The sequence below is a fragment of the Bombus vosnesenskii genome, unplaced genomic scaffold (assembly GCF_011952255.1).
Source record: "Bombus vosnesenskii isolate JDL3184/JDL3185 unplaced genomic scaffold, Bvos_JDL3184-5_v1.1 scf7180000013352, whole genome shotgun sequence".
Lineage (NCBI taxonomy): Eukaryota > Metazoa > Arthropoda > Insecta > Hymenoptera > Apidae > Bombus > Bombus vosnesenskii.
The window spans coordinates 794,390-819,764 of record NW_022882988.1 but is presented as its reverse complement, the minus strand read 5'-3'; the positions used below and the strand labels follow the sequence as shown (position 1 = coordinate 819,764).

Here is a 25,375-nt window from a genome sequence, read left to right as displayed (position 1 = left end):
GGATTTTTGTATTCTTGTCCAACGTTATCCAATGAGAATACGTTACACGATGGTTCTCTCTGATTGGTGCTTGCTGTTACTACGAATACAAAAATATATAGTCAGCACTGCCTTTAGCACGAAGGATTTGAGCGACAAATAAGTATGTATAAGTAGCGTATGTACATATATCGCTTCTTTACGCGTCACGTGATTGGGGACGTATTTTCCAATCAGGAAACAGGAAGTCTAGAAATTTATTAAATTGTCTATTAAATTGCTCCAAGTTTTTAATCACGAATTAGAATAACGCAAAAGAAATCTTTTCTATCAGTTCAAATACAACGATTGGTGTATTTTGGATATATTTTTATTTGAAAATCGTCGACGACACACGGAAGAAAAATAGGGAATATCATCGTGCGCTTGCGCCAAAAGCAACGCTGACGCAGAAGGTACGTCAGCTGTTTTGTTAGAGGTGCGTGCATCGGGAATAGTATATTGTTGACTGGAGGGGCACTTCGCAGTTTGTTGGTCCGATCATATTTCTTTGTTTATTTGATGTGCAAAATCGTACTATTATCGTAGAAAACGTCCTGCCGCGAGTGAAAGACCACGACGCGTCGAGAAGCAACAAAGGAAATCGTAGTAACGGCTACACACTATCTGGTACCCGCTGGAAATTGATTCTGTCGAGGAGCAGTGTTCGCAAAGGCGTCCGTCCGACTGTAGTGTTCTGTGCTACCACTTCAGGAGGTTTAGGACGTTCCGCTTCCTGGAACAGGCTGCAGACTTTACTTCCAGAAGAAAAATATGGCACAAACAACGAGCAGCGCTCTAAGGGCACTTGCCCTCGAATATAAAAGTCTTCAAGAGGAACCTGTCGAGGGATTCCGCGTGAAACTCGTTAACGAGGACAACATGTTTGAGTGGGAAGTAGCTATCTTCGGGCCCCCAGATACGCTTTACCAAGGAGGATACTTCAAGGTAATTATCAGAATTATTCGTAGCTTTTATTCGCTTTGGAAACTCGGCCGAGATAAAAAATCCACTCTTTTTATCATTTTTACATGTAAACACTACAGTCGGGCATACTTTTCATTTTGTTGGTTATGTTTCTGCTTTCTCTTTCAATAGAGTTTTAAGCATATTTATCTTTTCATCAGAAAGCATTATTTTGATTGTTCCAATCGCCAAATATGGTTATAAATGTCCTATATGTAATATAAATTTTGCTTTGGTAATTTTGTAACACTTCTTAATTTCCCTTTTGTCTGAACTTTGTATGTTTAAAAATACTGTTTTTATGATAAGTCGGTTTCCGTTAATTGATTAATGTATATATTTGAAAGACATGAACATCTATCAGCGTTCCTACGTGAAGGTTGTTCAATGATGACACGATGAAACATTACGATTACCTTGACCAGAAAAGTAACAACGTGAGTGAGTAGTTTTGCCGCGACCGATCGTTGATTTCCCCAATAATAATATGCGTTGCAGTGGTTATCGCTGTTTTGCTCGTCTTTCCTATCCGCGTTACAATTCGATGAATGTTTTCATGCACAAGTCAGAAGGCGACTTTCAAGCAGCATTGAGTAATCCTGAAAATTAAAGATTACTCAATACGGCCGGATCGATTGCGTTCCACGCTCATTTTTTCTTCCTATAGTGCTTTTTATACTGGATTTTTCCACGTGTAATATAACCCGTGATTGATAATACACCTCGAGACACAGTATCATTGTTCTTATTAAACAAATGTTTTTCAACTACCGTTCTCGATATATGTATTATGCGGTACGCGTATGCAATATAATTTAGATGCAATTTGGAAAACTGTATTATATGCTATAGTATACATTAATATACGGTATACAAATAATACAATCTCCAATTTCTGGTGTGTTCTTTCTCTCTTTTTTTAAATCTGCTGCTACAAATAGTTGCGCTATCATTCTGCGCTTTCAATCTAGTCTCTAGCGAGCAGAAAACGAATTCTACCGCTGCCGCACGGTTATACGGTTTTTTGTACAGTTCGCGTCCGCTTTCTAAACCACTCTCCGCTTCGTTATGAATTTACGAACGCTTATTCACGTAACGCGAGCGTTACCTATCTTCCCACAATGTAACTGGTCGCAACGAGCACAGACCTGACAACACACCGTTATTTGCGAATCGTATCGTACCGTACACGTGATCAGCATCTACGTGGGTGCCGCAAATCCTGTTCCACAAGATTCTAACCCGCGCTTTATAATCGTAACGCGCCTCTGTCGTAAACAGTATCGTTACACGTTATTATCACGGTAACACGTTCTTTGTTGTTGCCTGATTATCGCGGTTTATCCAATACACGAACAATGTCTGACGAAGGTATTCAGACACATATCACAGAAAATTTGTATGAATATATAATTTGCAAAATATAAATATGTATACGAACACTTTTTTAATTCCATTAGCAGTGTAATGAGACACGATTAGTGTGATTATATTGGGGAAATTTAGGATCAATCTTAAAATGTATATCTTGGCTCAAAAGCTTGGTGAGTTTATATTTGTTCCGATACTGAAGAAAAATTAATGAACAGCTGAAAGATATTATTCGACTTAGTATTTTATACGCTAAAGAAAATATATGATACTGATCTATGAATAACGTTATTAAGAAATTCATAATCTTTATCAAATATTAAAACATTGTTAAAAATAAATGATGTTCTAAGAATTTTGAACGGCAATGTATATAGAAATTATGAGAAGTTTATTGCAAACATATAGTTAGTAAAAAATTAATATAATTCGTAGCCTCAAACGTGTCCTTAGTGGTAAAGGTCATTTCATTAAATATGTATTAATAAATCTTAAATATTGTAGTCTATGTTTTCTAATTTACATACTAATTTTTAATTAAATATATATTCGCAGTAAATATCGTCTAACTTCCATACACATTTTCAGATTTGTTTTACACTTTACCAAGGTAATCATGATAGTCGTATCTCATTACAGGGCTAATGAAATTTCAGAATATTTTATGTAACGTACATAATATATTCCTTAAAAATTTCTATTAGTGCCCGAATATTTCCGCGAGCCACAGTATATAATATTGTAATTTTGAGTGAATGTATCATAAAGAAATCGTATAAAAGATTTATTTGAAGTATTAGTGAAATAAATGAACGTTTATTTTAAGGTATTGAACAAGCGCGGATTAACTGGGAAAATATACATGTACTAGACTGAGATACGTAGTGCTACGTAGAAATTTGGCTGCACGTGGCAAGAATGTGTGCCATGTGTGTGAAGTAGTTAATGCAGTCTGATTGACATGTGAAAAATATCTAGTTGTAAGTAAATCGTTCAATTGTTTCACTTGACTGCATTGTTTGAATTATTAGAATTGTATAATCGTTGCATTTATCATTATAATACTTAATAGACTATTAGTTATTTATATAATGAATACGTATTACAGTATATGTAATATATAACAAAAGAAGGATAAATTTACGTTACAACCCAATAATATGTAATATATATATATATATATATATAAATCGGGGACGTTCCTGTTACAAAAATCTTGTCGACTAGTTAAAATAAAAAATTATTACACGACTCGATATTTTAACACGTTCGCAATTATTGCTTCGATGTAGCTCGAGGTATTTCACGTAGAAATGCAGCTCTCCTCGAGCCTCTCCGATCGAATCGAGCTCTTCTTGCGCTCTCGAGTTAATCGACACGGAATGTGCGTAAATACATAACGGAGCGCAGATTCGTTCGTCGAATTAAATTCTGATCGTAGCTGAGTCCGAACAATTACGCGCAGTCGCCAATCGCCATGGACAATTCCATTTACCAAACGGAAATAATAATTCACGATTTACGTTAAACCGTCACTTCTTTTTCAAGGATTTACGGATCGACCCAGTGAAGTCGAGCCGTAACGCGTGTTGCCACGTTACATAAAACGCCATCGAGCATTGTCTTGTGTCTATCTTTGGCCGGCATCCCTCGAATCACCTGAGCGACTTTCACCCAGTCCCATTCCGACTGAGATGAACATGCCAGATTTTTCTCCCCGAGGAAAAGCGTCGTATCTCGCAAACAGGTCACCGCGAACCCCGATAAATGGGTCTTCTCGATGTATACGTTTGTGTTGCCAGTTTTATTTTCAACTATTGGCGGCACCACTCCCACTGATTTTGGCCCATTTAATTCTTTCACCTCAGAACAGTGAGAGATGGACAACGTGAAACTGTTGTTAGTAAAATCGATATGCAACTCCCGCCAGCAACCTTAAACACCGTCAGAATCACTCGACGCGTCAATTCTTCCATGTCGTTTGCTTAATTTTCCCATTCTCGAGTTACAGCTCGTAAATGCGTGGCACAAGCGAAGCTTAGGAGATTTTACAGCACAAAATAAGACAAGAAGCAAGAATAACGAAACTGCGTTGGAGGTTTCGTTTTTGAGAAAGTTGAGTTTGGAAGCTTGCGAAGTAGACGTATTTGACTAATTCCCGATTGGAAAGCGAAGAACGATCGAGGTCCTTGCCCATTTGATTTCTGTTCAATATATTTTTACGTTTTTAAACAAAATATTGAGCATTACGTAATTTATATGAGTGTATCTGTAGTTATATCGCAAGAGAATTGTAACGAATTAAATCATGAAGTTACGTAGTAATACACATACAGACCGTCTGTTCTTTCTTCCGTTTGACGACGAAACCCAGCAAGGATTTCGACACGATGTAACGTCAGATCTCCTGTTGCCACGCATTTCCTCTTCTCACCTGCGACACGTGTGATACATGTTCGGTAATACCACGGACCCACAATCCTTTCTTTCTTCTATTCGAATATTATCGTCAGCTGAAAAAGTTATTGCATATTTGGTGCGATGACAACTAAAGTTTCTCGTATTGAGAAAAGAAGGAATAGCAGAAAATTAATGGACAACACATTGAATTTTGAAACTGCTGCTCTGTAAAGAATGAAACATGTTTCATACTAGTCTTCATATAGAATAATTGAATTTTTTTAATAAGGAACGAGTAATATTAGTTTAGCTCAGTTTAATTAATATTAATCTGCATTATTAGGAGTTCCGGGGGCAAATAGAAAACAGGCTAATACTTAATCTGAAAATTAAATGGAAAGATAACTTTGATGCGGAATTGGTTGACAATGTGAGGAATTTTTAAAATGTCCTTCCATTTAAGAGTGTGATTTATCGTATTTCTTATCTTATCTGCGTTCTTCGCTTATTGGAATATTATAAATTATAATATAGTTCGAGTAAAAAAATTCCTTCGATAAACAATATTAAGTGACCTCGTTGATCGAAGTACCTCTTCAAGGGAACACGATGCCTATCTTTCTGATTTGGGTCACTTCTTGATCCTTCTGAATCGGCGCGAAGTTTTCAAGGAGTGATGGTAGCCATGTCGTGCAGTGCCATCTAAGGGGTGACCGTCAAGTGCTTATCGTAGAAATAGGTCGAGAAAATTTATAGGTCACGCGATACAGTCGACTCGACGGGCGGAAAAGCGACGAGTAAACGACCCTTTGAAATATCGCGACAACGGAAAATGGGCCATCTTTCAACTTGCTCTATTCCCAGATATCTTTTACGCAATCGAATTCTTATTTTCTAAATCCTTCTTACTTAACCTTTGTCGTTCCAAGCACTGACTCCAATCATCATTTGATTATAATCTTTGGGTTCTAGTTTGTGGACTATAATAATCATTTAAATTGAGTTGTTGTCCTGCTGGAAAGTTCGGAGGTTCCTTTGTTTTTCGGATAAAATAAAATTTTTTCGTGCATTTTTCCGGGTACTGTAATTGTAACTTTTATTTTTAAATATAATTAATTGCTGTTTTAATACTGTAAAAAAATAATATCGCGACATGATGCAAATTTTTGATGGGATGAAAATAATAAAAAGAGTAAATTCTAGTATTACAGGAGAATCTAATATCATAACGAGTATTGGTCCTTACGTATTTGCTATGTTATTATGTATTATATGCATTGTAATTTCGTATCTTTAAATTCTCCATAAATGTATAGAAATTCGCAGTAAATTCTCTATTTAATGATTCCCAGTAACTCTACTATTCGAATATGTATATGCATTATAATGATTATTGATATTGCGCACATATGTTTTTTTTTTATCATTCATTACTTTATTGTTAAAGTAATGTGTCCCTGTCACGTGTCAAGAGCACTACATTTTTAAAGAACTCAACGCACATGCTTGTTTGTTCCATCTGATATAATCGAACGGAGTTATCGTTTCTTCTTTACTTGTTTTTCCAATTGTATCACGTATTTTTTGTTCTCGATCGAAACGATATAAATCTCGATTTTTGTACTGTTATTTTTGCATTGTTTCAGGAAACATAAGAATGGTCGTGTAATTGCATGAATAATCGATCTCGTCCTCGATTCCGCGAATACCTTTCGTCGATGCCATGTGAGATTACTGACTGATAAGCACGATCAATGTTCCCATGTCACGTTGGAAAGTGCAACAAAATCATCGCTGCTTAGAATACTATAGCAACTATTTCCAATTCAATTACTAACTTGTAATTGTGCCTTATCTTTGTCCTTCTCTTCACTCGCAATGTCATTATGTGTACAGTGGCTCATAAAAGTATTTGGAAGCATGTAGAATTCTTTTCTAATTATACGTTTACGGAACATTTTGAGATTTCATTAACACTGTAATAGAATCCGACTATCATGATTACATATTGAAATTAGAGATTAAAGTGTTGCAAATTTGTGTAGCCTTATCCAAGATCATATACGACATATAGAAGGTTCTCGGAATCTCACGCTATCGTCTGTGAATTGATTCGTTAAGTCTCCTCATAATGCGGTACTGTGCACAAGTACGTATCATTATATGAATTGGAGTGTAGGAAGAAACTCTCGGCTTGAAAACTCCAAAATTAAAAACACAAACGATCCTGCGTCGTTGAAAATCGTCAAAGAGTTGTTAAAGTTATCATTACCATGATACAAGCGCGATTTTGAATAGGAAATATCACGATCCAGACTTGAAATTCGAACCTCTGGGTAATTAGTTAAATACACGACCCAGTATGGTAGAAATTATTCTACCGCGGAAATGTAAACAAACGTTCGATGGAAAGTAACTTAATTCTAGGACGCGCTATCCCGGAGGACGAGGTGGATATTTGGGCCATGACCAGGTTGCGATCAATATAGCGTCCCGTCGGCAAACCATCGACGAAAGTCCGCCAACAAAGTCGGGGACGACCCTTATGTACGCCCTGTATGCGAAATGGATTCATTCTATACCAATGCAAGTGCGTGGAACACGCCGTGAAAGGGAAGAACGCGTCCCTTCTCTCAGCCATGTTTCACTGCGATACACGGATGATCATCGATTTGTTGATACCTTGTCGTTATTCCATCGGTTATTATCGAAACAAAGCTACGTATTCATTACGCGTCCATTATCGACGATATCGCCTTTGTCCCGCGGGTTTTTGTCTTTCCAAGAAATGATCACAATTCGCTATTTGCCATTAAAACAAACAGATAACAAAACAAAGCAAACAGATTCGCTTCCGTGACGTTTCAGCGAGTAGTTACAAGTCGACAAGAGTATCCCTTCGATACGTAGAACAAATCGAATTTTATAGAGCCCTCGGTTCTTGGGTGTTTTCCGGGTAAATTCATCCCTTGCGCGATTACGTTTCCCTCGAGCTCGAACCACATCAGCGTATCGCCTATCGTTCGTTCAATTTTTTCTGGACGCGTCGAGCAATTCGCAAATGACTTGTAAATAATTTTCGGAACCCTGAACAAGGGCCTTTGCGATAATTTACATAAACGATTATCGATCCGTTGTAACGTAGCATCGTCTTAACGCGCGTCCTGCGCTCCTGTTTTCTTTTTGTTCCAGGCACACATGAAGTTCCCGCCCGATTATCCGTACAGTCCACCCAGCATTCGGTTTATGACGAAAGTTTGGCACCCGAACGTATACGAGGTGAGTAAATACAGGAATTATCGATCCTTCGCGTGCTTCTTTTCATCCCCTTCCGTATGGCTCGGCTGTTTTTTCCCTCGTTCTCTCCCTTCTCTCGGCTGAATCTTTCTCCCACAGTCAACCATCCCCTTTCGTTTTCTCCGATTTCCTCTTTGTCCCTTACCCTGCATGTTGTAACTCCCGCGTCGTTGCTCGAAGGACTCGCGAAATCTGCAATCAGAAGTGTAGCGTCGTTTCGCTGGAAAATCCAGCGCCTGCAAGTACTCGATATTTCCAGTCTTCAAATATCAAGCGGTCGTAATTTCGACAGCCGGCTCTACTATCGTCACAGGCAAGATCGCTCGTCTTGTAATAGAACAATTTTTTCTCCTTCAATTCGCGATCGTCGATATCGGATCTCGCTTTTATAATTGCGACTCTTCCTGAAAAACTACGTTTCGTACTACCGAGAGCTGAAAATTGCCATCGATCGAAGATACCTTATCAACTTGGAGCGCATCTGTGACGGGTTCTTCGTGTGACCCTTCAGCGACTAGCAAAGAGTCAACGACCGTCCAAAGCTCGTTGGACATCCGTATCCAGTCACTTGTTGGAAGGGATGGGACTAGGCGAACACGCCGCGGCTAACGGGAATAAACGCACGTAAATCTCACGCGTCCAGTAACATGCATTAATTATACAATGGTCGATAGTTGCACCAAGTTAGATCATCACGATACCATATACACGCACCATATGAAGATTAGTACATTTGAATTTTATTTTTAGAAACGAACGAACGTACAGATGAAAGCTGACTGATTTTACTTACAATAACTGTGGGCCTTAGATAGATAGATTATAAGATAAGTGAGAAACGGTGACGTAGAGTAAGAAACTCTATCGTTGTTCGGCCAATTTTTTTTACGATGAAAGTTTCGTTCCGTTACATCGTGCGAATAATATCGCCGACAGTTGCGCTTTCGCATACGCTATTTTCCATGCAATGAACACTTTTCATACGTTACGTATTTCCATGCTCTCGCGCAGAGGCCAATGCACTTCCACATACCATCAACTCGAACGCCTCTTGCTTTCTTCCATTCTTATATATTTTTTTTTTTCATTATTCTTTTTTCCTTTTCCTTCGCGAGATTAATCCTCCGCGAAAACGTGACAACGAAGAAGAATATAAGTAATTTGTTTAATGAGTATATAATAGAGTGGCCCGAGTGAACACGAGGATTGTCTGTCACCTCGGTGAACTCTATAACCAGTGCTCCACGATTATCAGTCAATCGAAGCATTTGCGCGTCCCGTCGGTCTTTTTTCTTCTTTTTCTTCTTTTTCTTTTTTCACTGACACTCAACGTGTCTCGCCTTTGTTTCTCCAACGAGATAGACCGCTCGTCGCCGATGTAAAAAGGGGGAAGAGTACTCTCGTTACATCGCACGATTACATTATGTATGTCACATACGATTTGAGTACTGCCGTCCTTAGCTAGAATCTCGTATCTACCATTTTGAAACACTCGACGAAACCGAAATTTCATAATTTTTTATCATCTTTGCTTCTTCGATCAATTAAAAATATGTAATTATAATATTTGATTAGTTTATATAATTGTCATACATAAGTATACACGCGGTAAGGGCTAACACATAATTACTAGTATTTATTACCTCCCAGTAACTCTTGCGAATAATTTCAATAAATTTTTATACGCATCACGTCTCAATCTTGCATAAATACAACCTTGTAATCGATTAATCGTTCCCTTGATAATTGAAATCTGGGTTAATTATCACGTTTCATAGAAGAGAGCAGCGGGTGTATACGTTTTCGGATCTGTTTGAAATTTTATCGGTATAGTCAATTCAGACTTCGCTACAGGACTTGGCTACTTAACACGTTAAATACGGATGACTCCATACTCCATGGTGGTTTCACGGTTCATCGTGGCCGCTCCTGGAGGCGAGTGACTCCGCGTTGACGTCAAGCGTTTCACGCGTTAAGAAAAAGATATTCGATCGCACTGAACGCTCGTGACTTCGGCTCAACATGCAAACGAAATTTCAAAATGTTTCGTATAATATATAGTCGTGAAAAGTTTCTACAAGCATTCGAATGATTCCGTGAGTCACTGCGAAAATTGAAAACTGCTGGATAAGAGATTTTAAGTAAAAAGGAGGACAGACCAGCGGAACTTAGTGAATCCTACGTAACCGTGGCACGTTCAATGACGATCGAATGACTTTCCACGAAACCCCTTTGTCCGCGTGAGTCACGTGCATGAGAGATTTCTTGCTCCGCGGGGGATCTTACGAGCTCGCTCTAAACACGAGACACTGCCAGACAATAATAGTCGTCTCGCTTGAATTTTTCCTCGGCTACGACCGGCGATATGCTATTGTTCTCTCGAAACTGTTTGTCGAATGACAAGTTACGACTTCTTCGCTGGAATCTAAATAATACCATTTCTCTCGAAAAACAAAGAGAATACGGATCTATTGCTTTCTTTTTGAATTTTTCACCGGTGGATAAAAAGGTAACGAAGATAACGAAAGAAATCAGTGCTACGCGGATCTTTTCCGTACATAGTCTAGTTATCGAAGGCCTTCGATGAATCTATTCGCGTCACCATCCTTCGTTCTTCTCGTGCAACACATAGATATACATACAAGTGACCACAAAATTCTAGACAGTCTTCTATAGAGTTACCGATCTATAAATCTGAAGTACCTATTAAAAATGCAACAATAGGATATTTTCCTATTTATTGTATGCATATACTACTACATGTGTTTACCATTTAAATATAATCTGACTGTATCGACACCTAAAATCTTTCTATATGTTTAGAAGACCCGTCAAGTTTTGCCAAGTAACAAAATAGTTCTATAAGCTTCGTCGATTACAAGTACCAGTTTCGTTATTGCATCTTAGTTTTTGAAAACCAATATTAATCGCGTCACGATCATATTCAGTTATGATGTATAATGTATATGCCACGTACATGTTGTTAAAAATAAGCAGACGCCCGGCTTTCGTGCGACAGCGTGCACTACGTTTATTTCTGTGCCACTTTGTATCGAATGCACCTCGTTATCAACCGAAGCGCTTCGATATTCCGTGACATGACGACTGATGCGGCGCATCTCTTCACAAGCACGGCTTGACCCTGGTACACCCACTTCTTCCTCGAGCAGTGGAAGTCAGATACGCCGTTCGAAGAACGGCGTTGAGGTGGAATCATTACAAAATCCGTAGGCTCGTTTGCCCTCGGCGCGGAGAGGTCGTCGCCTTAAGATTCGACGAACCGTAAAACGTCTGACCGGCTGTACGTGCACCAGCATACAGAGCACGAGAGAGAATGAGAGAGAAGAGATTCACGCTCGCTCTCATGTTGCTCCCTGTCCGCGCTTACGCCAGCTACTTCTCCGTCTATCTGGCTCTCCGCCTTTGTAGATGAGAAGAGAGATGCGTGTATACGTGTGTCGCAGGTTTACTCGACTGTGTCGGCGGTTGGTATATCGACAGAAATTACGCGTGTATAGGTGCTGCCGTTTACGAGCGACTCTAAGGCCGTAAGGTGGAAACGCTCTGGGATAAGGTCGCGCTTAGGACTTCGATCTACTATTTAATCCCTTAACGCCACAATTTTCGACTAGTGGCGCACGAGTTTTTACAACACACAATGCCTGACTATTCGGTTAACAGCACTGACGACCGCTTTTCTCTTAGATTGTCAAATAAAAATAATGATAGCCAGTCGGAGCGAATGCCCTCTTTTTAATCAAATATAATATATATATGTGTGCGTGACGATGTGGCGCAGAATTTTAGTAATCAGTTTGCCCGTGTCATGAAATGGAAAAGATTGAAAATCGCTACCTCAATTCTTTTTTACTAATCGGTCAAAATGCGTAATTTCGTTTTTAACGAAATTGGGTAAATGTGAGGAAAAATTTATATAGCGCGAGTTATTTTCCTTTTGACATATATCGTAAAGGGTACGTTTCTAAGTAACACACGCTTTGAATTTCATGGCAGTCTTTTTTGGTTCTTTAGACAAGCGATTTTGAAATATTATAAAAATAATCTTCCTAGAAAAGAAAATTTAGTCTCTACGATTTCAACCTTGACATATATTTTCAAGATTTTGAAGTAAACGCGAAGTAAAGGATGCCGCGCCCCTTCCCGGAAAAGATTTTGACCTAATCTAAGCCAAGCTCGATTTCGAGATATAACGAGATTTTATTCCAAAAATATACTGACTAATAAACAGTTATAAGTAACTACAAAGAAATGTAAACATTTATTTTGTATTTAAATTTGCTTAATATTCCGTTACTGTCAATAAACCAGGTTTAACGTTTAGTTTCGTTACGAGTTTCGCAATAAGTACGGTTTACAAAATCTCATGTCTCAAGAATCAAAAGAGACCGGCGCAAGATTCAAAGCGTATGTTGTTGCTTAGAGACGCACTCTCTAAAATGTATGTCAAAAGAAAAATGATCCGTGCTATGCGAGTTTCTGTGAATTTTTACCCGGAATTATCTCGTCACTATACAATAATATATATTTTTGTAACTTTTACTTAAGTCTAATGTAATTTGACAGAAACATGTCGACGTAGATATTAGTTACAGAAATATACAAATACATTTAATATTATTTAATATATGTGAATATCTTCGAAAAGTAACTTACTGGATGCGAATCAATTGAGATAAAATATCGCGAATGTTGTAAACAATTCGCAACAGTTAACGGGACAAGAATCTCGCGCAGCTTCGTCCAAACACCACGAAAATCAGCTACTTGTCTTAAAGGAGTTTGCTCTTGTGCTTGTATGATTGTAATTGTTCGTTTAAAAAATAGTCAGTCGTTGCGCGGAGAGCTTACGAGGGTCGTTTAATTCGAGATAATTCTTCTGGAAGCTTAATCGGTATACACAAGCTTTTGTACTTTACTCATACATGTTTGTGAACATGAGTGTATCTTATCTTCACATTTCTTATACATTTCTTATCTTCTTTCTTCTGGATTAATATTTATTCGAGTACGTAAGTAGAGAAATGGAACGGAGAAATATCTCGAAAACGCGGACCAGTCGAGTTAAATGGCACGCACGCCTACGCGTTCTGTCAAGATATTTAGAAGCGTTGATCGTCTGTGAGGTTTCCTGTTTGGATCGGTCAACAGAGTTTCTCCTCCGCATCTACATGTCTCGCTGTGATTCACCGTCATCGGAAGCGCGAAAGTGGTTCAGTCACCTCGTCAAAAATAATTCCACTGTTCGTCGCATTTTAGATTAAATTGAACATCGTATATCGTAGATATCGCGCGTAATTTCTTAGATTAAAATTAAAATAGAGCGGTAACATTGGCAATGATCGAGTTGTATTTTAGATTTCCGTGATCGATTTGAACCAAAATAAAATAAAGGTAAACCTAATTTCACGCGATTTACGAGAATGTAGAAGAACTATGAGCCTCTGCATAGTTCTCGTGATAGTTCCGATCGTGGCGTCTATTTTCGAGGCTGACCAGTGCTCAGCAAGGTTCTCACCTCGTTCGATGAGATACTCTTCGCTTCTCTGCCTCTTTCTACTTCTCCTGCCAGCATCGCTAATTTTAAAAATTTACTCTTTCGGCATTTTGCTCGCACGAAATGCTGACGACGGCAACGGCGACGTGGTTACTCTTGAAAACGTCGCAATATTCCAAGTATTTTTTCTCTATCGAAGTCACATTATCTTATCTCACGTACTGTCCGACATATGTATTATCCTATATTGTTATACACAGATATTTGGATACTTGCAAATTATTGTAAATGCATAGAATATACATTAAAAGGAAACTCTTTAGTCTAATGTTGGCCTTTAACCTTAGTCAAGCATACGCAATTAATAAATATTTATGAATAATTAATATTGCTTAATATAAATAAAAAAACGATAATTAAAGGTAGATAAATATTAATCGATCGAACACATGTGACTTCAGGTATGTTTAACTTACTCTATCGAATATATTACGTTGCTTTGATTATTTAAAGTAGCTAATAGACCCTGAAATAACAAATTATGAAGTTGGACGAATGTTAATTAATCTGATGTGATCTTCGATAAAAAGAAGTAAAGAGCTATATCTTTAATAGAAGTGAATGTGTTAAGTGTGTTTACTCAATGTCGAAGCCTTAAAGTCTTGAAACATACGTGTCTCCAGCCACGTTCTAAAAGCTTATATAAATTTTATGAAACGTTAACTATTCAATACAATTAAACAGAGAACTTAAGTAACACGCATATATTCCTCGTTTCAGTTTGAATTTAACACTGCATTTGGTCTTTGTTATGACAAGAAGCGAAGAATTAATAGTTAGAAAAACGTTTCTCTATCACAGCTTTCAGAATAAAATAAAAAAGTTAACCTTTTGATCGAATTGCACAAGGTGTCTAATTAATTAATATATATAACAAGTACAGTAGCTGACGTACCAACTGTACGCGACTAATTAGCAAAAAGTAAGTGGCAATAGACGCTCATCGAAACAGCTCGATACTAACTTGAACCGCATACTAACAAGAGCCGACGAAAAAGAGGCGTGCGCGTTTATTATATCTAAATTCGCGCTGTATAATTAAATCAAGTATTTTCGGGCAACGCGCATCAAAAGCGAGACTTTATTTTCGCTTCGTAGAAGCGTATAAGCGTCAAACCAATACAACGTACGAACAGGAGCCGGTTCGGAGATAAAAGTTTGTCGTATGTTCGAACCATAATCCGACAAGAAATCTCGCGACCTGTTGCACGCCGTTGAAAATGAAGCGCATCCGTCCTGACGTATCGCTGCTCTATTTTCCTTTCAACTGGATTTCTCCAGGTTATTGCCAGCCACGAACTTCCATCCGTGACGCACTCTAAGAAAAATTTATTCCGCGAACACGATCAAAAAAGATCAGTTTGCAAAAAAGATCGTTCCTTCTAGTTGACATATTTCTTCCGACGTCTGGATTTGTATTTCTGCAAAATGTTGATCAAAGTTGCAGCTCGCTATCGTTCAATGATATCTGAACGTTTGCTCATACTTGACGCAAACTACATTTTAATTAGGCGAACGTAGATAAATCAGACTACAGTTTTTATTCGTTGTAATTACGAGACTGTGACTTTTTACGCAAATAAAAAAGAAATAGAGAAATGAATCATAAATAGCGATTTGTTTCACTCGTTTGCTTCGTTTGATCTTCATTTCACGTCGGAAATTTTATATTCCCACAAGTGCATAAACATCTGCAGCCCGACAGTTATCATAGCTACGTATGGTTACAATATTACGTCGATATTAATGTTAAATTGATTTTTAAAAGCCAATATGCAACGATAAAACCAGTGTTTGTAAGTTTAAAATCTTAGGAAAAAATATTTTTTCTGAATAAAGACCAACGACTCTTAATAATTGACGAAATTGAAATACCACAGGCATGTGCACTATGCGATTAACAAATCAGTTCGGATCATTTTACCAGCTGCGTAAATGATATCGAAAGACATTTTCTGGATGCAGTAGTGGCCGCGAATTTTCAGGAATCAGAGGAGACCGAGAACCAGAAAGGCTCTCTCTCTCTCTCTCTTTCTCTCTTTCTCTGTGCTGGCCATTCGCCAACGGCACTGCGGCATGCCATGCTTTTGTCCACAAAGAGCGTGCTTACCACACGAATATATCTTCTTGCATCCTTCTACCTCGTTCTCGTTCGAACAGTCGTGTGCTCGATGGAAAGTAGGGAAAGGAAAAAAAAAAGAAATATTTAAGCCCTTATCTGCGTGACGGTGGATCTTGAGCTGACAGCGTGCAACTTCAACGCGAATCGGAAGATTTTGCAAGCTCCGATTTCCGTGAAAGTCGAACGACCTACTTCCATCTTTTCGCGCTCGTAAAATCCGCAACTCGATAGCATGTAAATTTTCCTCTGCAATCTATTTTTACTCCCTTTCTGTTACCTATCTTCTTATCTTTGCGCGTAAAAGAATCGCTGTCTATCGTAAGGTAAACGATGGTGTTCTCTATGGTGCGGTTTTACACAGTAAACAATGACGCCACGATGCGGAAAACAGACGACAGTGAAAGTTTAATCGCAAGAAGGCGGCTCTCTTTCTAAGAACTTGGAGGAGATGGTTAATCCGTGATCGATCCAATACCTCGAAAGTCTTAATGTTTTGTGGAATTGTTCGATTTATTTCATAAACATTCACCGTGTTAAAAAAGTGTTTTCCAACATTTATTGAACCGCGATCCTCTTTTACAGTGTTCAAGCTGTGACTCTTCGCCATGTTCCTCCATATATTATTGTACTTTCCTTTTATTTAGATATTACTGATATTACATAATCCTGAAAACCTTCACGGTTTGTGTTTGACTTTAACGTTAGTAACTACTACCAGAACTAGTAAACACTAGTAATTTATTAAACTGACAGATTTTCTTTTTTTACTACTCGTTTTACTGATCGTATAAAATCATCAAGTAGTCTGAATCATACTGGTAGTAAAAATTACGATTTCAACTTGAAGAAGATATTTTGTATCTGCAATGACGTTTACTTTGAATTCTAAATATAGTTCTACCGATATAGAGTGAAAATTAGTTTCGATTAATGCGAATTTCATAGAATATTTGAATGGTTTAGGTAGTTCTCAAGAAAATTCAAAGGCAACAGATTAAATCGTTGTTTCTACAATTATCAGAAACGTATCTGATTCTTCTGACGAAACTAATCCTCTTCCTGAAACCAAAACCTGATTACGTATATATATCTACTTTATTATTATCGTAACACTTTAATTATAATCGTTTAAATATAATACACGTATATAGGTATACATAAAAAATAAGTAGTTCTAACGTTCCAAGTACTATGCATAATCGAAAGCCAAAAAATTTGTAATTCCAATCAACGATCAAGTATATACAGATATTTATACCACGTCGAAGTGAATTTATTTGAAATAAAAAATTATTTCTACTTTAAAGAAATGCCCACGCCCAAGTCCACGCATTGCGGAATTTTTGCAATCGTTACCCATAAATATTTCAACAAACTAGAGAAAAACACATGTACCAAGGAATTAACTAGATGACCTCGACAAGCTTAGATAATAATCAATATTTTATAAAAATTTATTTTATCGATTAGGCCATAATTAATCGTAAACAAAAATAAATAGGTAGTAAAAATCCTCAACTGAAACTGTCTGCAACTTTCTAAAAAACACTTCGCGAACTCTTTAAGAGTCACAACTTACTCACAAGTTAGGAATCTACGGACGAATTGTACGAAAAGCGTGGAAAATACGCGCGAACTTACACGTACTCGAATCTCGCGCAGGCACTTAATTGGCAAGAGCGCGAGAATGCCACGCTGTTGACTTCGATATATGTAGCCATTTCTTATGCCGATCGATCAGGTTTAAACGCTTCAGTGAACCGGGACGAGAGTTGCACAAAGACATAGGACGCTTGAAGTCGCCCGTGTAAATGCTAATCGAGATTACCAAGTAGATTAGTAGACGTTTCGACTGACTGGATGCGGAAGTGGTCGGCTGGCAACGGCTGACAGACGAGAAACTGCACACGACTTCCTCTCAATGGCCATGTTATTTCACCTATTGTTACGACTGTACGTAACCTATCGATTAAATCTAATTAACTGTCACGTTTCCGTGGCCATTACGCCTTTCATTAGCAGATAAATTCACCCTGTATATATGTATAACACGTAAATCAGATTTGCATACAATCATATCCGCGTCTGCTTGAATCGGTGAACCACCTCGATCGAAAGAGCGACGAGCGTAGAGCGTGGAATCGTTGTTGCTCAACTTTCCGGAGCAAACATCTCCTTGCGTCAGAAAATTTGCATCCAATAATCCGCGGAAGCGTAGTTGGCGAACGGTAAGTTCGACGAAAGACGCGTACAATCACGATTCTTTGAAATCAAATCGTTCCTGCGACGACAAGTTTCTCGAAACGAATCAAATATATCGCACTTTGGAAGTCTACGATAACGTAGTTGCTTACGAAAATATTCGAACGCTTGTAGAAATGTATTGCGAATATATCGTGTGTTTTATATTATGTTTTATATTCTAAGCATTCTCTAGTTTTATTAGCAAGTATGATGAGCCTTTTTATCTCTGCAAAGCGATATACAAAAACAGGAATAAAATATCCAAAGCACCCGATTGATTACAATATTGAATCGGTAAAACAAGTATAAAAGGCGCGTGATAACGTGACAAGTTCTTTTTTGTTAGTTTCTCGTTAGATCCATAAATATCAATTTCTTGAAAATAGCTGAGAAATTCTTAAGATCCCATGAACAATTAATAAAATGTGATTTATTGAAATGTTCAACAAGATGCAAAAATATATATTTTGGTCTCACAACCAAATAAGAGAACAGTTTTCATCAACATGTAATTAATTATTTATTTTTTAAATCGCTTATCGTGTTTTCTCGCCTTCTTCGTATCTGCTCAGATACCATATTTTTACGTTCATTCGTAAAAATATGACTTTGCATAAATATCTATAATCGTTATTCACAAATGTTGTTAGAACCCTATGAAGTAAACTTTATGTATTTTGCTGAATTCGGATTTAAAAATACATATTGAAGTTGATCTCGACACTAATCATTTGGCACCATCAAATCTTTTCATCAATTAACCGATTCCATGGAAAACGGTTTCATCCAATGGCGACCATTTCCTTCCTGTGTTTAACTGATATATTACGAGAACCTCGGTTTATGAATTCGTTCTGGTCGTCTGGTTTTCTTACACGATCAAGGGAAAAAGGAACAGCAAGAAGTTTCTGCAATCAGAGGCGTCGCATGTTTGCGCGCGTTTCAAAGAGGAAACGCGTATATGTTCGTGGTTGGAGCTCCGAATATGGCGCGTAAAGGAGACTGGGCAAGGATTTTCAGGTTCGCGAAAGACGCTACGAGGTTTTATCCTTCGACCCGGACGAGGCTTGTTTCCCCTGTGGGCAATGCGCCTCCAGGGACGATTAACGCGGAACTCGCCTCCTTTCCCCTTCTACGATCAAATAATTCTCTTCTTGCCAAAGTCGATCTATGTCCTTGAAAATTTGTTTCCCAGATCTGGATGTGTATGCGTTAACCACTGAAAGTAATGGAATATCTTTATTGCTTAAAGAACGTTCTTCGTTATTTGTACTTTTCTATCTGAATATGAAAGAATCATCTAGGTAATTAAATTTTGTTCATATTCTGCAGAATGGAGATCTATGCATATCAATCCTGCATCCACCAGTAGATGATCCACAAAGTGGAGAACTGCCATGCGAGAGGTGGAATCCGACACAGAATGTCAGGTGAGCATCACAAGTAGGAATAGCTGATCCAAAGCTGAATGTTAAATACTCTTGGCATATGTTGAAACACACATACCATGAATCTTGCTGTTGATTACTGTAAATGTAAAGAAGTAACACGGAGAAACGACAAATGAACTCTCGTTTTGAAATAGGACGATCCTGTTGTCCGTGATTTCGCTTCTGAACGAGCCCAATACATATAGCCCTGCCAACGTGGATGCCTCGGTGATGTATAGGCGCTGGCGCGACTCCAAGGGTAAAGACAAAGAGTATGAAAATATCATAAGGTACAATAATATTGATCTATTCCGCATCCTACAGATTTTTCCATTTATCCTACACGTAATACTTCCCTTTTATCTCTTCGTGCTACCTTATCGTATAGAATACTGATCAAACACACATACGTGGAAGTGTAATATCAAATTTATCGCGACGTAAAGCCTTGTAAATTTAAAATGTTGGAAGTTAGAGAATGAGGAAAACGCACGTGTTATTATTCTTTTTGGAGAAAAGATACGAAGATCAGGCAAAGCAACGCACGTACATCCAAGAAATGGTTGCTTGATTACAGAAAACAAGCACAAGCAGCAAAGATGGAAGCTGAGAAAGAGGGGATCGTCGTACCAGTAACGTTGGAAGATTACTGCATTAAGACTCATGCGAGGCCAGCTGAACAACAGCTAGACATGACGGATTTCTATGATGATGAGTACGAGCTGGACGACGACGACGATGATGAGCAAATGAGCGCCAGTGACTACGAAGACGGCGACGACAGTGGCAACGGAGAGTCGTGATCCATTTTCTCAAACTATTAAAAAAAAAACTCGAAAACGCTAATTATTATCAGTTCTGTATAGATTAATAAATTAACGGGCTTCTAAACCGGACGCTCTCTCTTTTCAGACGTGCCACCTTAAATTCAAGTACGCGTTTAAAAAAGAACTTAACTCGTCGTTAGGTATTTAAGTAGGCTCGTATTTTAGGATGATGTCGATAATATCATGTTATTCTTCGTCACAATATCTTAGACGAAATCGACATAAAATTCGTTGATTAGTTATTTATCATTATATTATTTTTGTTGATCGTGATCATTTCAATCTAAGATTGAATAGTTTTACAATGTATTTTGGTTTCGATTCAACTAATAAAAATATTTATAAACCGGTTATAACGCCATGAAGATGTAACGAGATTTTATTAGAATATACACATTATGAAGTGATATGTAATTTGGAAAATCTCGAAAAAAGAAATAATTCTATGTATGCTAAATTGTTGAGAATGCCGTGTTTATAAGCTCTTTAACTTAAGCAATATACGGTATGAAAATAAGTACTTTGTTAGAAGCACTGTGCTTGTTGTGTTGTGGTTGGCACGTCGATCTTTTAACTAGGTAAAAAGTAAAAAGGACCAATTGATTTACCTTATGGTGATCAGCGTTCGATAAAATTAATCATAAATGAGAAGTACAATGATTGGGCTGGTTCAAATCTTCTTTATCCATGTGTTGTATTTGAAATTATCAATGGGTATATCAATTGATCCTGCATTTTAAATCTTCGATAAAAATTTACATTGAATAAAGTGAAATTCCTCTGTTTCGTATGATTATTTATGCTATAAAGCCAAAAGTTGGTAAGAAATTCGGATGTGTGAGAAAAGAAGCAAACTGCCAAAAAAGACCTGTTAAACATTCTTCGTAGTCATAAATTTTATTTAAAACAGGTATACTGTTGGAAAAAAGTTTCTTAAATGTTCTTTTTTTCGATTCGACCGACTAATTCAAATCATTTTTCTTCTTTTATACACACAGATTTATATAAGTTTAAATATTACGTTAGACATTTATATTTCTTGTTTATAATGGAGCTACGAGGATTGTCTTTTGCGAAATAGTGTAACGTTTTAGGGCAGGTCTTTGGACAGCTTGTTTATTCATGATTTCTAAACATAGAATATAATTTTTTCTATGAACGATATATCTTAAGTTTCAATGATTTTTCATTAATATAATTAAATTCCTTTGAGAAAAGTACTGAAGTACGTCTATAAACTTCTACGTGCATTGCGCTACATCCACAAAGTTAGTTTAGCTTATAACAATTATTAAGATCTCTTGATGTTAAGTATTATCTTTCACACGGGGACGAAGCTTTGTAGGTGAAGTTAATTAAACATAAGCTTACTACTTAAGTGAAAGGAATACCAGATACAGCTAACCTACTCTGTGGTAGTGTATCTGTGCTCGTACGACTGAAATTGTAAATAGTACATGAAACCCAATCTTAAAGACATAAAATGTGTAAATGGTACTTCTATCTTCGTTCTCCATTAGCCATTTTATTAAAAGACCAAAATTAAGTGTTGAAAAATGTTAAACGGTAAAATAAAAGCAAAAGAATATTTAAATTTCAATATTGTCTAAAGGAAACATATACTCAGCGCTTGTAGTGATATAGCAAACAAAAAGTAAATATTCCCTAGTTCCTTGACATACCTATAACATATTTACATAAAGGTAAAACCTTTTTCATTTCTGTCTCTCTCATGTCCTTAGCTAGTCCTTAGCTACTTAATAATAGATGAAACAACTGTGTAAGACACTGACATAACACTGATAATTTATATACTATATAATTCTTTCCTCCTTTTTTTGTACATACCAATAAAATCTCTTCGTACAATTTAATAAAACTAGCGCAACAATATTAACGCACTTTGTTAATAGTTTAAGCTAAATATTATAATTTTTCATTTCGTGCTTATATCGAGCGTTATAATTAACATACTGAGAAAAAGACACTTTATTTTTTAGGTAAGTAAATATGTTTTTATTTAAAAATCGTTCGTCCAACAAGAATAATTTTTAAATTGATCATCATTACTCATCTCATTATAAAATGTAGAAATTATGAAGATGTAACTTAACTAATTCACACTTTTATTCACAGATTCACACACATTCTTCATTTCGTACTTATATCGACCGATATGATTAATATACCGACAAAAAAACACTTTATCTTTTAGGTAAGTAAATATGCTTTTATTTAAAAATCGTTCGACCAACACGAATAATTTCTAAATTGATCATCATTTCCCATCTCATTATAAAATGCAGAAGTCATGAATATGTAACTTAATTAACTTACACATTCGACGTTTACAATTTATTTTTTAGGAATACCTACTAATATATGGTTTTTAGGTGTACACGTGTTCGGTATGAATTTCGAAAGATACACTCTATAGTCAAATTGTTCGGCCAATAACTTTCTGTCAGTATCGATAATAGCCATGCACTCGTATCCCTGATTTGTTTTAACATTTTTCTCATCATGTGTTTGGTCTGCAGCATGACTAAGAATTATATAACTTTCCTGATCTATTTCATTCTTAAAAATGTTACTCCTTGGGTATGTTAAATAATGACAATTATGTAATGATCCATAACAACACGGACAGCACACAAAAATAGCTTTTTCTTTGATGCATTGTTGTATGACTAAATCAGTTGTAACTCCACACGCATGCAACGACATACCAATATCGAAGTGTCCTTTAAAATAGACTAAATTACATTGATAAAATTTTATGTTCGTTAATTTTAACTTGTTCACTCTTTCCTTGGCTCTGTTCAATGATTTTTCTTTATTCTCCAATAATATAACGGTACAATATGGCAGAAAGTACGCGACTAAGATACCCAAGTGACCGCTACCAGAACAAAAGTCCACTATTACATCTCCCGCTTTTGCCAACTTTATCACCGGTTTACACATATTTTGTAATTGTTCGTGTTTCCGTCTTAAGCGCGCAAGTGGTAAGGCACCACCTTCTGCGGTAGCGTCATACGGTACCGAAGACCAATCAAGATTCAATTCTGCACCAAATGGTTTCAAGTCGAGTTTGGTTTGTATGTTTAAGGCTTTGAACAATCGCAACGAGTACTCCACATTTTCTTGTCTCGTATAAACGCGACTTTTCGGATCACTTTTATATAGACTTTGATTTGGTACATCAGGAAACATGTAATTGAATTTAGTCATATCTTGACTCTTCAATAATGGCAAACACTCGAGGCAGTCGAGTATAATTTGATCTTTGATCATTCTTTTATACCATTTAACGGTTAATGGAAAAAGCTGCATTGTAGTTTCGCTCGAAAATACACTCAATAAAATATGAGTGCAAACAAATATAATTATATCTACTAGAGTCATGTACGAACCTTCAGCATATGTATGTTCTGGCGTTCCATCTTGTGAAATTATATTTTTATATTTATACAGATTGTGCAGCCTAGCTGGTTGCGACATGTGATATTCAAATCTGGCCATGCTGGAAGGTAACTTGATTTGTTTTGCATCACCCATGTGTAGAAATTTTACAGTCAGTACCAAATCTACCTCGCAAAATTTCGTCCAAACGCTTGATTCTGAACAAGCAGTTAAACAGGATTCTTTGAACCCTAATAACTTTCGACAGTAATGTGTTGGACATTCTGCCATGGTTTCTTTGATTATTTCACGCAGAATCGCACAAAGCCCTGCGATGCAACTAGTTTTATTTATAACGATGATTGGCAAATCACATGACAGTACCGGATATGGAATTTTCTTCATATCCACAACTTCATAAACAAAAGTGGAAATATTTATAGTATATACTCGTTCAAGAGGTTTTTGTTCACTTGGTACAAGCTTAATATTAATTTTAGAATTGCAGTATTTTACAGTAAATAATGTTATTATTGTTTCTATTGGAACTAGACATAATTCTGTCAAAGAATATACTTCCAAATAAACTTCATTCATTTTTTTAAACTTCCTGATATATCATAAAAGCACAAATAAAAGAAATAAAAAATGTTATTTATTATACTATGCACTAGCCCTCAATTGCCTGGCTACTTTTCTTATTATCCTTTGCCTCAGGACATTTTCTCTCCAATAAACACTGATACAGGAAGTTAATGCCAAAAGGAACATAACTGTCTCAAACTTCCAAAATGCTCTTTCCTCTAACCAAGCTACCCTGTCACAACTGAATTACATATATGTATTATGTTTACTACAATATTTATGCAATTCTTCATAAAACTACCAAGGGTATAGAAAATTAATTACCTTCTTGTTATAGCCTCTCCGCTTTTACATTTCAGAACTTCCTTGTATCTGGCGTAAACACATACATCAATGCTTTTACTTGCTATTTCAAAAGCAGAACATGGATGACATTCTGATGTTACTTCATATTCATCTCCAGAAATGCATCTTGTATTATTTTCAAAATTTTCTAAATAAAGTTTATTGGGATTTTCTGTCCAATGGCTTTCAACAATTAATACCAGTATTGTTAATCTAGAATAAAAAATATAATGTTATTAATACGTTTATAATAACCATACTAACGGTATGTTAATATTCACAGCGACAGACAAAGAACTATAGAAGAAAACTAACCCTCCTAATAGTGTTATACCAATTAACATTCTCTTTTTTGTGCACAACTCGATCATTTCGAGGTACACTATGTCATGAATTTCGGCTTTCTCGGTCAGCTTACGTGACTCATGTGAGAAGTAAATAAAATTTTTAGAGAAACCTTCGTAAATAAAGCCAAAACCATTGGCTAAAGATAGAATGACATGACATTAAAAGGAACTTCGTGTATCAAGGTATGAAATACCGGCCAGTCAAAAAAACAGAGTGTGTCTTACGCCCTCTGCAATTTCCTACGGCGAACATAGGAATCATCACGGGCGACTCGTTAGTAATTATATCGGTAAAACAGCAAGATGTCGGTATATTATCACTAACAACTTTTGTATTTATCACTGCTGAGGTATGCGAGCATGAGTTCTATTGTCGCCCCTTATTTCAGTAGCCACCAAAGAGGAAATTGTACCTGTAGTTATAGATCAAAAGATGAGTAGGC

The 25,375-nt window shown here is 36.8% G+C and overlaps 2 protein-coding genes across 4 annotated transcripts; one reads left to right on the top strand and one right to left on the bottom strand.

Annotated features, from left to right (window-relative positions):
* Positions 1-438: 438 nt before the first annotated feature.
* Positions 439-21,844, top strand: LOC117236855 (ubiquitin-conjugating enzyme E2 R2). 2 transcript variants are annotated; one of them, XM_033500207.1, is made up of 5 exons: positions 442-966; positions 7,948-8,034; positions 19,326-19,423; positions 19,579-19,713; positions 20,001-21,475. In XM_033500207.1, exons 1-5 carry the CDS (start codon positions 793-795, stop codon positions 20,224-20,226), a joined length of 720 nt encoding a protein of 239 aa, XP_033356098.1. In that variant the 5' UTR covers positions 442-792; the 3' UTR covers positions 20,227-21,475. The 2 variants fall into 2 exon arrangements, with proteins under 2 accessions (XP_033356099.1, XP_033356098.1); XM_033500208.1 differs by lacking the exon at positions 7,948-8,034 and having other exon boundaries at positions 439-966; positions 20,001-21,844.
* LOC117236853 (glutathione S-transferase C-terminal domain-containing protein homolog) lies at positions 21,212-25,198 on the bottom strand. 2 transcript variants are annotated; one of them, XM_033500205.1, is made up of 3 exons: positions 24,901-25,198; positions 24,565-24,798; positions 24,132-24,481 (listed from the first exon to the last, which is right to left on the bottom strand). In XM_033500205.1, exons 1-3 carry the CDS (start codon positions 24,954-24,956, stop codon positions 24,319-24,321), a joined length of 453 nt encoding a protein of 150 aa, XP_033356096.1. In that variant the 5' UTR covers positions 24,957-25,198; the 3' UTR covers positions 24,132-24,318. The 2 variants fall into 2 exon arrangements, with proteins under 2 accessions (XP_033356095.1, XP_033356096.1); XM_033500204.1 differs by lacking the exon at positions 24,901-25,198 and having other exon boundaries at positions 21,212-24,481; positions 24,565-24,714.
* Between the last annotated feature and the right edge of the window lie 177 nt (positions 25,199-25,375).

Bases quoted from the DNA above. Each gene is read 5' to 3' on its own strand.
- LOC117236855 (XM_033500207.1), top strand. From the start codon at position 793: ATGGCACAAACAACGAGCAGCGCTCTAAGGGCACTTGCCCTCGAATAT. The intron at 8,035-19,325 runs GTGAGTAAATAC...CATATTCTGCAG, and splicing joins GGCACCCGAACGTATACGAG to AATGGAGATCTATGCATATC. The intron at 19,714-20,000 runs GTACAATAATAT...GCTTGATTACAG, and splicing joins GAGTATGAAAATATCATAAG to AAAACAAGCACAAGCAGCAA.
- LOC117236853 (XM_033500204.1), bottom strand. From the start codon at position 24,252: ATGAATGAAGTTTATTTGGAAGTATATTCTTTGACAGAATTATGTCTA.